Raw genomic sequence first — 12,949 nt, 5'->3', positions numbered from 1 at the left:
CATAAGCATACTTACACAGCAAGAAATGAGCAAAAAATCGGGGAGAGGACAGAGCTATCGTAACGAGTATTAGGCTGAAGTAAAGGTTCCTACATTTGTTTAACATGTCGAGAAGGTCGTGCATATGATGCTGATTAAGTTCAGATGTCACAAGTTTTGCTTAGGTCATTATGCAAAATACTCGAGATAATTATTTGAATCTCAGACAGAACTCTGGACATGTGTCGAAATACACCTGCTTGCGTCGAGATCGAAAAGCAACCAACTGACGCCAAATGAATCGTTTTCAAAAAAGCTTACCGTTTTGCGGCCTACCAATAGCTGGCACGGACGAACTGACTATTTTATTCTAGTAAAACTTGGCGAAACATCCTCCAAAAGCAATCGGATAGTCTATGTAATGGGTCGGATACGGAGTGGCTTCGTCACGACAGAAGGACTGCGTTTGCTGCCTGAAAAAGATTGTTACATTTATCCCTAGAATAATAAAATGTTTCCGTGGTCAAAACGCTCTCGCTAAACAAATCGCGGCATAAGTATCTTGCTCCGTTGAAAGACCTAGCCTTCACTACATCCATTAGTTTTAGAAGTGAAACCGTGGCTCGAATCCATGATCCGTTTCTAATTTCAGACCATATAAAAAGCTGACATGAATATTTAAGTTTTAAAATTCTAGACAAAGTGCATAGCAACGCGATAAACCAGCGAATGCTTCAGCAGAAATTCGTGACGTTTAATTTGCACTTTGGGCCCGATCACGGGCATGCTGTGCAGAAACAGAGAGAGGCTCGTGATGCTACGCATGTAAGAGCGGCACCGCTTCCAGTCCGCCGATGCCATCGCTCCAGCTTGTTGCAAACCACCCACCAGAAGGACCATGCCACCCAAAAAAATTCCTATTACTGTCAAACTTAGCAAGAAATGCATAGTATTTTGCAAACCCAGTGTGGCTAATGCCATTGCCAACGAAGCCATAATAATATTTGAGATCAGCAGCTTCGCCGCTGCTCCAAAGACCACCGCCTTCCCACCAGACAAAATAGCTTGAATATACAGCTCCAGGTACAAACAAATAAATGCCAGAGGCCTCCACAAGCAAACAAACAATCCGACGAAGAGGGCATCAAGAATGTGGCTCTCACAAGCGCGATAGCCCACAACACGACCCACCGTTGTATTCCAGCCATTGGCGTAATTTGTGCTTTTACTTGGAATCACAAAATTTTTGTGGCTGCCAGCTAGCCCATTCTTGACAATCCATTTGAGCCCATCTTCGTAGCCCAAATCAAACAACCACTCGACGTCTCGTACTCCAGGCGGGATCATAGCCCACCACATCGGCACATAAACCGACGGCTTGATATCTGCGCCCACACAGTAAAAGGGACTGATGGTGACTGTTTTGCTGTCGTACACAGGCTGAAAGTCAAGCATCCCACCATCCATGACCCATTCTCCGTTGAGTTTGAAGGGCAGACCGGCAATGGGCGTGGCGCAGCAGGAGGCCAGCAACGTTTCAGTCAAATGCTCTGTTGACTCAAAAGTGGTTACACGCCGCGACTTCATCGACGTCAGCGACGTATATACTATCGTAAGTTGCTGCGACTTGTTAAGTGTTTCAAATTCGTGCGTTCTGCAGTGGCACAATAGCGTGTCACGCAGGTAAGTACGCACGCGGAAATAACTGGCAAGCGATACATGTGCCTTCGGGATAATGCATTGAAGCACATAATCACGAATAGCAACAAAGTCGCAATGCAGTGCCAATCCCGTGGCCGTGAGCGCGCCGGCTGAGCAACCAATAAGCCGTGCGTCTTTCTCCAACTCAAATTCTTGCAGTGCCTTCGCCACGCCAAAGAGGTACATCTTCAACCAGCCGCCGCATGCGAAGGAAAACGACAGGCTAGGAGGCACTGCACTTGAATTCTGGCGCTTTGAATAACAATCCGTGACCATTGTAAACTGAGTAAGGAGACAGTGAAACAAAGTGTGTCCAGTTGACGTGTAACGACGCAGTGCCGTTTCACTTTAAAATCGGTAGTAAGTTTTGTAGTCAATGTGTATTTTGGGCGCCTTTTCGCCCCATTCCGGCGAAAGTAGCTATTATTTTTCTCTATGATGTTTATCACACAGGTTCTTACAATTGGCGGCAAAATATCACATTCAGCCTCTTGATGTTCTGAGAAAAAACTAAATATAAAGTTGTCTGTCGCGACACCAATGAAAATAATGCAGTTTAATATGCGATGATGCACGCACGTTTTCGACATCATCGTCGAGGTCAAACAATCGTGCCGTTGGCGCGAATACGCTATGTCGTCATTTTATTTCTGCAGCCAATCTCACATATGCGAATTGTTAGAGCAAATGTTGAAGCAGCAAAGTGGTTGACATTACAACGTAGCGGACATTTTATGGCGTCGCACTCTTCGATTGTTAGGAAATGTAGAAGCAAGATTTTACAGCGGGGCAGGAGTTGCCAATTTGACATTTGGAATTACTTTACACGCTCGCACGTTTTGGTACAGTTGGAGCATCACACTGTTAACATGAAACCATTGCAAAAGCACAAATCACGGACTGAACTCTGTACAGTACCGCGTCGAACCATGATGGAGCAACATGCCAGCGAAACTCGCATTTGACGATGCATTATGACAGGCTAATACGGTCTAATTCGAGAACGGTTCAGTCGAAAGTTTGATAGTTATTTACTGCCATCTCTTCGCTTATTACTACTTCATTTTTTTGGTAGCAAAAATACTAAGATCAATGACTACACACTTGTCACTCGCGAAAACAAATCGCTGCTGGCCATGCTTCACCTGCGCCTGTATCAGTATTTAATGTTTCTCAAGCTGCATGTATCTGATAACACCTTGGCGAGCCCAATTAATTTAGTCTATCCCTTTTCTTGCCACATTGGCTTAACTTAAGTATTGATGTTGTCCTCAGTCGATTATAACGGAAGTAGGCACGCCTCCGTAGGTTCACCTCATTCCGTTTTTTCATCCCAACCGACCAACGGTTCAAGTGCCCGTTACCATGCCAAAGCAGCTGCAAATGCTTGCATGGATGACGTTGTTGCTAACATTAGTGGTAACGTGCTTCGCTGCTGCGATTGGTGGTGAGGATCCGACAGTCGTTGACGCTCCGCTCTACGACTGTTCCGGTCCATCTCGTACAAGCGACAGCTTTATCGACTACGATCATTTAGTGCACTGCTCAACGCTGCTGGAAAGATCACCTGTGCTGGCAAGAGTCATCCTCGTGATCTGCCTCATTATACTCTTGTATCTGCTGAGCTCCACAGCCGACGAATTCTTCTGTCCGGTTTTGCAGGCCATCGTTGAAAAGTACCGAATCCCGCCACACGTGGCTGGAGTTACCTTCCTTAGCTTTGGAAATGGGTCACCCGACGTCTTCTCCAATATTGCTGCATTTGCGACGCCTATGCCATCGATCGCGGTAACTGCAATTCTTGGAGGTGGACTCTTGGTGACGACAGTAATCACGGCCTGTGTTGGGTTGGCGTCGAACGGCCAGGAACAATTAATACCACGCACGTTTCTGCGTGATGTAGTATTTTATCTTATCGCTGTGTGTTATCTAGGACTGGTGTTCTTTGATGGAATTGTGAGACTTCCGGAAGCTTTAGGCTTCTTGTGCATCTACTTGGTATACGTGTCAGTGGTGTTCTTGGACAAGTACTTGGCCGCATGGTGCTATCCATCAAAAATACCCATGGATTCTATGTATGCATTGCGAGATGATGAAGAAGGTCTGCTGTATCGGTCCTCGTCATCGATGAGTGACAAGAGTTTTGGAGAGAGTTCACTTGTCGTACCAATACAGCAAAAACGCCGGCCTTACCTGAAAAGCCAAACGATTCCGGTTTACGATACATTCTATCATTCTCAAATCTTCTCGGATTCGGAGCAATCGGAGCCATCTCCGCGTTCTCTTGATCAAATGCTGTACCGCAAATGTTCCCTGCCGACGCCAAGATCGGAGTCTTATATTAGTGACAAGCACGGGCTTCTTGGTCGAGATGAAGGCAAATCATTGCTGGAAGTCACTGATGCGCATCTTAATCGCCCCTCATCAATGTGCGCAGGGTCAATTCAAGAGTCACTGCGTCGAATGCGGCGGCAAAGACGTCAGCGGAAATCGACGTGGGAGTTGCTAGGGCAGACTGCGCAATTTGGAACGTCGGCAAGGCGCTGGACACGCGGTTATCACGTGCTTAGTGACATTGAAGAGTCTTTATCTTCTCTTGAGGCAGGGGAACCTGCCGAGACTTTGGAGAGTACTTTGGACATGCTTGATGAGGAATCAACACAAAACGATTTTGATGCAAAAGTACAAGCAGCAAAAGTACAAGCAGCTGGAGAAAAGCAACTTCTACTAAAGACCGTTGAGCTTGGCTCGGCTCAACCAAAGCGATGGACACGACATATCGCTAACGCCGCACTGAGTCTTTACGGAACCTTCATGCGAGTCGTTTGGAACCCATTTGAGATCTTTACAGTGTTCGTTCGACGACTGACAATTCCACTGGTGGACGAGGACACTTGGAATAAAAATCTCGTAGTCGTATGTCCGCCTTTTGCGATGCTACTGTTTGGTATTTCGGTGTTTTCGTTCAGTATTGAAGACCCTTTTTTCCTAATGACAGTCGTCGTGCTAGGTGGATTCGCTAGTGCTTTTGTTGAGTATTCCACATCGCCACTTGGTCCACCTGAAGGCTGGCAGCTCGCACTTTTAATTTCCTTGGCTTTTGGCATGTCTGTCGTATGGATCATGAACATTGCCAACGAGGTGCTCGCCGTCTTGGAGACCCTTGGAGCACTCTTTGGAATCTCAAGCTCCGTTTTAGGTGTATCGGTGAGTGCTCTTTGTTTATAAAACTTTTTAGGCTGATCTAATTGTCAATGTTGTTTCCAGGTTCTCGCTTGGGGCAATTCAATCGGGGATCTTGTATCCAATATGGCAATCGCTCGCGATGGCTTTCCGACTATGGCGTTTGCTGGCTGCTTTGCTGGGCCAATGTTCAACTTGCTGGTTGGCGTTGGATTGTCGCTAACGATTAATATTATTTCGCGCGGCCCACTTATTATGAGTATGCCGTCACCGCTGATGTATTTGGGCTTTGGTTACCTCTTGCTGAGTTTATTATTAAACTTTGGAATGGCATCTTGGGACAATTTCCGATATCGCCCACGACTTTGCTACACTTTAATGGCCTTGTACGCATCGTTTGCCATTATTTCTATATTCATCGTGCTGAATTATCCTGAGGAATAACGAACAGTACCTATAGTAAGTGAATTGCCGTGCAATAAAGTTATGATTAATTCATTTAAATTTCGAAGCATTGATGTACTGTTTCGTGATTTCTGTGACATTGAGCTATCAATCACGTAATTTTGTGAGTTATTACGGGTGACGCATATATTAATGACGTAAGAATTGTGAGTCATTAAGTAAGGTTAATGCTGCGATGTATTGTTTGCAATTAATAATAATAATATTTGCACTAAAATACAGAATCGCTGCCCAGATTTAGTCGCACCAAATTTGGACAAAATCAGCCAAAACGTCTCCAACATTAGTTTTAATTACATAATGTTGCAAGTGCTCTTATGAATCGCTACAGGCTAGTAAAGTCCATTCGCTCAAACTTCCCCTCATCATAATACAACGCTTTGACCTTGCGACCTCCGAAAAACCGACCGTTCAAGCCAGTCAAAGCTTTCCCATCACACAAAGTGATTAGCTTAAAAGCAATCGGATTAAACCATTTCGTACTGTAATAAATACCTTTTGTCGCATGTTTCACATCTTTAAACTGGACAAAAATCCACACAGCTTCTTCAGGCGGGCATTTTCCGGTCACTTCATGAATCGTGCATTTCGTCACCAAACCATACTTCTCTTGGCATTCTTCTTTGACTTCATCTTGCAACTCCTCGTCTACTTCGCCAGGTCCAACCATGTTCTATCAAAGCAAGCAGGATCAGCATAAAGCTTGCGTCAAATAAATATGTTACCTTCAGCAGCACTACTCGGCTCGTCGTAGCAATTTTGTTAGGTAACGTTCTATCCCAACCACTCAAACGCCGACGCTTCTCACTGATAGGATGGCCCACGTGGCTTGTATATAAGTGATCACGCCTATCATTTTGTTTACTCGAGCTCTTTCTACGATCTTTGTGTCTTTCACCGCGATCATCGTAGAGCTTTCCTTTGGGTTCATGTCGTATTTCTCGTCCAAACTCATCTAGCTCCGGCAAGGGGTGGCGTTCGAAACATTGCTCCTTGCTAGCACGGTCTTTATTCAGTCTAATTACACAAGACGAGGCGTTCAAATCGGCTTTCCTTCCAAACGCCAACCGAGATGATGCCAAACTTGGCGTCACAGAGGATATAGAGAACTCCATTCCACTATCTATGCTTGAAAATGCCAGACCGCCTTGTTGCTCCATAGCGTCGTCGAATTGGCCTTCACTCGTAATTTCACTTAATTCTAAGCTTTTTAATTGGCTTTCTCGGTCTACATCGCGCTCACTCTCTGGCTGAGAAGCTACCATTGCAGCATTTTCTTCACTGTTACAGCGAAGCAATTAGCACCACTCCACTCTATTGTCACCATTAGGCAAATTATAGCAAACATTTTCTTGCGCATCCACGCCGGCATCGTCATTCCTCGACCGCGTCCAACGGACAATGACAGCGTCATCGTTGGTGCTCGTCCTTCCGCCAGATCTTTTGCCAATTGCTCACGCTCCAACTTGCTCTACCCATACACCAATCGGCGTTGTCATGCTTCCGTCATCAATTTGCAATTCCGATAAACGTACCTCTCTCTCCTGGTCTCTTTGGCGTCGACTTAGCTCTTTCTTGACTTTATCCAGCCTTTTTCTGTCGTCTCGTTCCTTACAGTAAGCTTCGTAGCTATTAGGTCGAGCTGGATGGTACTCGTCCCGGTACGTAGCCTGGAAGAATTGTGCTCCTGCTGCTCCAAGACTTAAGCCCACTCCCTCATCCTCATGCGTCTTTTGTTGTGATGGAACAACCGACACCTCGGTCGCTGCAATGTATCCCAGCCCTTTACTAGCGGGACGAGCCTCTTCTCCTTTCTCCTGGCTTTTCTGGAATGCTTGAGTAACTGTTGTCGTGCTCGTAGCCATCGACGCCGGCTTATATTCCAGCAAATCGGCTGAGCGCGTCGAGCTTTTACCTCTTGCTGCGGCTAAAGCTGTGGGCAGCAGTGAAGTGCTCTACTCGAAATAAGGGACAATCGAACAGCGTAGTGAGTCCACACGGGATTCTAAAATCTCTCGTCTGCGGCCACAAAACCCTACGCTAGTGACCACCGCTGTTCGCACATTCTTATTCTTGTTCTTTGCTGCTTGTGGAACCATTAATGGCGCGCTGGCCCACACTACAAGGCCAGAAAGACGGAATTCACAGATTCTCGAGGTGTTAGTGGTTCTACATTTACGCTAACGACGTCTTGAACGGCGCACCAGAGCTAGATGAAGATATAGAGACCTTTAACTTGCCGTCTACATCGAGAGCTGAGGACGCTTTTGCACCCTTTGCAAGCGGTAAATCGGCGTACAGGTCCATGGCCTCCGAAAAAAAACGCGGTCCAAGTGAATATTTGTTTATATTATTATTTTAAGACGGAGTTAAGTAGGTCATACATAATGCAGGTGAGATTTAGAGACTCATCCTGAAGCTCGAGAAAATTTGTTAATTTTGGTCACAAAATTATAAGTAAAGTGGGCAAAAAACCTCAGTCTTCCTCTTCGGCAAGCAAGTATTGGTACATAGCATCTTCCGATTTGCAAAAGTGCCAGAGACTCGGTGACACCTGAAAAAGCTCCGCTGATTGTTTAAGCGCCGCAAGCTTAACACTGATGTCCTCAATAAAGTCCCAAGCATTTTCCTGCGAATTAAATCATAAAAGTCATCATACATTGCGACAGAAACGAAAAATAAAAAAGCTAAACTTCTGCTGCGCTTACATAAATGGAGCTTTCGAGTTCAATTGCGTCTTGGCAAAAATCTGTCGCTTGCTTGATATCTAGGTGAAGACCTTCGACGGCAGCAAATGAAACCGCCATCTCTTCGCGCTTCTGATTCATTATCTCCAGACACGCCTTAAGATTGACCACTAGCAACGACAGTCCATTTAGCTGTTGGCTCTGACCTGCACACCATAAGAGGGCGAAGAATAACCTTAAATATCTCTCGGTCCATTCAACCACCTTTTTTACAACTTACGGCTAAGCATGATGGTGGACGGCGTCAATGCTGCTATTCCCGAAAAAAATAAACTCTTTCCAGCCAGCGAAATGGGCAAACTCAGTCCACCAGTTGCTGGCGAAGCAACCACGCCAGCAACCCCCACAACCGCACCCGCTACTACGCCCGCGGCACCCGCAGCCACGCCCGTACCACTAAAATCTGCTGACCTTCCTCTCATATGAAGCAGCGTAATACTCTGCACCATGAGTTTGGTGCATTCGATTGCCAAGTCATCCAGTTCATCCAAACTCTCTCTCATCTCCAACACCATGGACTGAGCACTTTGTGCCATCCTCGCTAACGCCCACTCGGCTCTTCGTGCATTTCTCTTCTCCTCATTATGGTCTTTAGCCTGTAGCGGTGGAATAATGGCTTCTTTCAATTTGCTTAAATAATCCGTTAAAGTTGAGATCTCGTTGGTACATTGGGCAAACATCATATTACACTGCTCCAGGTGTGTCTGACTTCGCTCCACCAGCTCTTGACATTTAGCAAGTGTACTATTAGCTAATTTTACAAGGGTCCGAAGTCTGTTGGAAAATTGGAATGCTTTTTGTAGCTTAAACACGACCTCTTGGAGTTGCTGGAGCTTTTGTTCCTCCGTCTCGACCACAAGCCACTCAGCTCTCATAAACCGCTCCGAATTATCAATTGTGAAAGCTTTTTGCATTGTATCTACCATGCGATCCAGTCCCACTCCCTGAATGCCTCGAAGAATGGCCATGCGACTGCTCTCGAATATATCAGAGCTCGAGCGCTTTTTAGTTTCTAATGTAGCGTCCGAAATGCTCACAAATGACTTGGCGTTTGGTAAGTCCTCAGTGGTGAAGCTTCGCTGTACTGGCTGAGAAATAAATTTGCCACCCTCATGCCTCACAAGCGCGAGATCGTCGCGGCTGTCATCCATTTTCACAAGACGGTGGCTCGTAACTTTCTTCCAGTTTTAAAGACGCAACAAAACCAGCACACGTTGATTGGTCGAAATAAATATGATAATGTTGGGCTGGGCCATTGGCTGGCATTCTCGCATCTCAAACATGGCAGGTAAGCGCCGCCGTCAGCAGCGCGCTAAGGAAATTGGCGAGCTGGTGGAGGAAAGCATTCGCCGAGAAGCAGAAGATAAAAAACTACAGCACGTAGAGGCCGAAAAGCTTTTTCAGATCGACAATAAGGGTGGCGCACCAGCTCCTCTGACGAAGAAGCAAAAGCTTGAAAGAATGCAAAAGGATCCGCTATTGGCTAGCTCACGGAAGTTTAACGCTGCAAAGGCTCACAAGAGTGAGCTTTTGGCTGTGAAAAAGCTACAGGAGAAGGTGGTTCAGTTGCAGCAACAGGATAAGCTTAACAAGTCTCAGAAAGTTGAGGACCTATGGGGTCATGACGGGAACGTCAAGGATGATAAGCAGAACGAGTTGCTGGACGACTATGTAGCACCTGTAGTTAAAAAAAAGATTATGCGGCGCAAACTGGTGGCTTCAACCAAATACGCTGTGGCCACTGTTGAGGTGGCGGCTGCAGGCCAGTCGTACCATCCTGACTTTGACTCTCACCAAGACATCGTGGCTGAAGCTGTGGCAAATGAGCTAGAGAAGCAAGAAAAGAAGGCGCAGCTACAAAAGCCTCTAGCGAATGGGATGTCGGAAGAGACGCTACAGTATATCAAGCAGGTGTCGGACGAAGAATCGAGCGACACAGAAGATGATGAATTGGACCGGAAACCACGCAAATGCCCGGCTACAGTAACGCGTGCACAGCGTAATAAGCGCTCGAGACACAAGCAGATGGAGGTAAAACATCACATGCGGCGTGGCGAGAAGTCGATTATCAAGCAAATTAATGCGTACGGTATCTAATTATTGATGCTGGAAGGCGTGTCAACTAATAGTAGTGTTTTATCAGGTCAAATCACATTCTTCACGACATATTGAAGAGTGAGAAGGAAGCAGCCAAAAAACAGGAGTTGAAAAAAATACTGCTGGAGCAAAAGCTGCAGGATCCGCCGCTTGTCCGCGTAGCTGGAAAGTACACGTAAGTATTGACGCTGCTATCATTTGATATGTTATTGAATTTAATTGTATGACGTTAAATGCCTTGCAGAAAACTGGAGCGCGAGACTCCAGTATCTTTCTCGGAGGAGCTTACAGGCAGCATGCGGACCTTAAAGCCTAAAGGACACCCGCTGTTAGATCGCTTCGACAGTCTGCACAAACGCAATTTAATACAGATTGGGCGTCCGAAGAAGACGCGCAAAGCCAAGGTGAGGATTATTGAGGTTTAGAAATGTGATGGTCGCTATAGATTATGGCTTTAAAACCATTCTTTTCACCATCTTATAAATTGTAAAAATCACGGTAAAATGATCATATTAACAACTGATGCGACCAATTGTACGTGTTTCTATGTACTTGTTTGCCTGACAATGTGGAAGCCTTATTGTTCGTATATAACATGTAACGGGTTATCGTTACTCGCCCGTTAAGCACTGCACGTAAGAGAAGACGGTCAAACCACTTCCTCAATGTGCCTGAAGCTGTGTGTGTAGGTAGAGCGTGGCTGCTATAGTAGCGCCCGCCTACAGCAAGCGTATTTGTTCTAAATACCTCAGCTCCGCTAGGCGTCATATTCTTCAATGTGAATGCACCTGGGTGCATCACATTCGCTATGTGAACCTCAGCCAAGTGTGATCAATTAACTTCACACGTAGGTAGTTGGTGGGCGCCTAAGCGACCTCCTCGTATCTTGGATGACGCTAGCCGTCATCCCCGTTAAAGTGAACGCGCTCAGTTGCATCATATACACGGGGGGTCACAATGTGAACCACACCCAAGTGGTGGTCCTAATTATTTCACTTAAGTAATTGACCATCCCATTAAGTACACAAAGTGTGCTTAACGGGGATTGTGTAACATAAGGCAACTTTAGCCTGTTACACCACCACTCCTTTAAGAACGAACTTACATTTTGAAAGTTCGTCAAAGGGAATGAGGGACAACGAGCGGCTTTACGCGCCGCTCTAGTCCTCTCAGTCACTCTAGCGACCTGTGTACACTCACACGGCGCCAACCATGCCACCTGAGAGGGGCAAAAATGATGGGTTGTCTGCAAAGACGCCCTCACAACCACGTACGAAGCGTACGCGCCGCGTTAAGACTCCCCGTCGCTGAGTGTTACAATTGAAACGTCGACAGCTACTGCTGCTGTCGCGCTGACTGTACTTACAGATCCATCCCACTTTCACAGTGAGGACGTAGATCCGTCGCTCATTGTCGACTGCAATGAGTCGTCACCGCTGCCATCACCTCATAGTAGTGATGAGTACAGCGAGCTAATGAGGAAGGATGATGGTGCTTTATTGCTCATCCAAACTTCAATTATTGCTCCTATTTTGGGGACGCACAACGTTGCGAAGGGCAACTTGCCTTACGTCAACAAAGCCATCCTCTGCGCTACCTAGCGCAGCGATTATCATGAGAGCGCTGCCTATAAAGGCGCAGCTGCTTCTCAGTGGAGTAGAACCCCAACATCTGTTGTTCAGACCATCATTCACAATGGGTCTAACGCAGAAGAGTCTGGGCGTAAAGGTCCACCGACGGCACGTGAGCGTGTTTAGTCGGTGTCACAAGCCAGTCGCATTGAGCGTCACTATGTGACTAGTGGCATGCCACCGATGCCACCTCCGTCCGAATGGCCTTAATCGGATGAAACGATTGCGTCGCTCCTAGAGCGAGCTATCTCAATGCACATAGTTATTATGACATCTATAGTTCGTGGAAGGCTCAGGGGAAATCACTTAGTCATTTTTCCCGTTCCCGGTCGTATGCATTCAAATGAATCAACCGACCAATACGAAGCGGAATTCCGGCGCTGCTTTCAGCTAAGTTCCGATGTGGCGAAACAACGGTCGCAGCGAATTAGCTTCCCTCGCTGCGAGTGAAAGAAATCATGGGCGGTACTGTACCCCGTATTTCTAATCATCACGCTTCTCCTGCTAGTCCATACGGAACTAGCGGAGCGACAACTGGTGCTCCTTCTCACAAGCAGACAACAGGCCCAATACGTTGACGCGCAGCGCGTCGATCGGTTTCCAAGAGTAAAAACGCTTTGGGCATCCTCTCCACTGGACGTGGATTTAATGTTTATGCTGCACGGAGTGGTGGACAATCAACCTTCCAACAAGGAAGTGTTGGTTCTCAGCAGCATCCATCAGTACAGCGCAACGCGCAATGTTCCCAGCAAAGTATTGGAGAGTCATGAACCCATCTTTGCTACCAATAAAAGCACTACTGGCGCGAGTCACTGATTGAATCTATCAGTGCTTTAGACATTAGAATGCCTGAATTAATAACTTCCAATGTTGACAACATTATTTCTGAGCCCGGGTGGAAGGGCTTGTGACACTCGTTGTAATAACGATTCACTGAATGCTGGAAGCATTGTAGGCCTAAGGCCGAGTAATCAAGGGTGTAATATTCCTGAGATACGTGGAGTGGCTTGTCTAAGTCCACTTAGTATGGCCGGCCGAGGTGGCATTGTTAGTTGTGACACTATTGGCAGTATGCCGGGGTATTTAAGGTCAAACCCTTCTAATGCACGTGAAGTGAACGGTCACTGGACAAGGAAGTCAAGATAC

At 46.4% G+C, this 12,949-nt stretch overlaps 5 protein-coding genes across 5 annotated transcripts; 2 read left to right on the top strand and 3 right to left on the bottom strand.

Annotated features, from left to right (window-relative positions):
- Positions 1 to 672: 672 nt before the first annotated feature.
- On the bottom strand, positions 673 to 1,956 carry CCR75_000672 (uncharacterized protein; the record flags this gene model as incomplete). Its single annotated transcript, XM_067958778.1, has 1 exon — positions 673 to 1,956. The coding sequence occupies one exon, from the start codon at positions 1,954 to 1,956 to the stop codon at positions 673 to 675; it is 1,284 nt and encodes a 427-aa protein (XP_067814810.1).
- A 1,089-nt stretch (positions 1,957 to 3,045) lies between these two features.
- Positions 3,046 to 5,376, top strand: CCR75_000673 (uncharacterized protein; the record flags this gene model as incomplete). Its single annotated transcript, XM_067958779.1, has 2 exons — positions 3,046 to 4,887; positions 4,948 to 5,376. 2 exons carry the CDS (start codon positions 3,046 to 3,048, stop codon positions 5,305 to 5,307), a joined length of 2,202 nt encoding a protein of 733 aa, XP_067814811.1. The 3' UTR covers positions 5,308 to 5,376.
- A 111-nt stretch (positions 5,377 to 5,487) lies between these two features.
- On the bottom strand, positions 5,488 to 7,635 carry CCR75_000674 (uncharacterized protein; the record flags this gene model as incomplete). Its single annotated transcript, XM_067958780.1, is given in 6 exon segments — positions 5,488 to 6,001; positions 6,054 to 6,609; positions 6,675 to 6,799; positions 6,864 to 7,283; positions 7,302 to 7,447; positions 7,533 to 7,635. The coding sequence occupies 6 exon segments, from the start codon at positions 7,633 to 7,635 to the stop codon at positions 5,654 to 5,656; spliced, it is 1,698 nt and encodes a 565-aa protein (XP_067814806.1). The 3' UTR covers positions 5,488 to 5,653.
- A 16-nt stretch (positions 7,636 to 7,651) lies between these two features.
- CCR75_000675 (uncharacterized protein) lies at positions 7,652 to 9,265 on the bottom strand. The gene is made up of 3 exons (XM_067958781.1): positions 8,296 to 9,265; positions 8,037 to 8,221; positions 7,652 to 7,957 (listed from the first exon to the last, which is right to left on the bottom strand). Exons 1-3 carry the CDS (start codon positions 9,224 to 9,226, stop codon positions 7,805 to 7,807), a joined length of 1,269 nt encoding a protein of 422 aa, XP_067814869.1. The 5' UTR covers positions 9,227 to 9,265; the 3' UTR covers positions 7,652 to 7,804.
- Positions 9,266 to 9,314: 49 nt separating this feature from the next.
- On the top strand, positions 9,315 to 10,708 carry CCR75_000676 (uncharacterized protein; the record flags this gene model as incomplete). Its single annotated transcript, XM_067958782.1, has 3 exons — positions 9,315 to 10,159; positions 10,219 to 10,347; positions 10,417 to 10,708. The coding sequence occupies 3 exons, from the start codon at positions 9,315 to 9,317 to the stop codon at positions 10,595 to 10,597; spliced, it is 1,155 nt and encodes a 384-aa protein (XP_067814844.1). The 3' UTR covers positions 10,598 to 10,708.
- Positions 10,709 to 12,949: the final 2,241 nt, after the last annotated feature.

The sequence above is a fragment of the Bremia lactucae genome, linkage group LG1, assembly GCF_004359215.1.
Source record: "Bremia lactucae strain SF5 linkage group LG1, whole genome shotgun sequence".
Lineage (NCBI taxonomy): Eukaryota > Oomycota > Peronosporomycetes > Peronosporales > Peronosporaceae > Bremia > Bremia lactucae.
Note: the sequence above shows the minus strand (reverse complement) of the source record. Positions and strands in the feature narration are given on the sequence as shown.

What these genes read in the sequence shown, in the direction of transcription:
- CCR75_000675 (XM_067958781.1), bottom strand. Translation starts at nt 9,226, where the DNA reads ATGGATGACAGCCGCGACGATCTCGCGCTTGTGAGGCATGAGGGTGGC. An exon ending in GTCCACCATCATGCTTAGCC is followed by an intron (nt 8,222 to 8,295) that starts GTAAGTTGTAAA and finishes TATGGTGTGCAG; the next exon opens with GTCAGAGCCAACAGCTAAAT. An exon ending in AACTCGAAAGCTCCATTTAT is followed by an intron (nt 7,958 to 8,036) that starts GTAAGCGCAGCA and finishes TTTAATTCGCAG; the next exon opens with GAAAATGCTTGGGACTTTAT.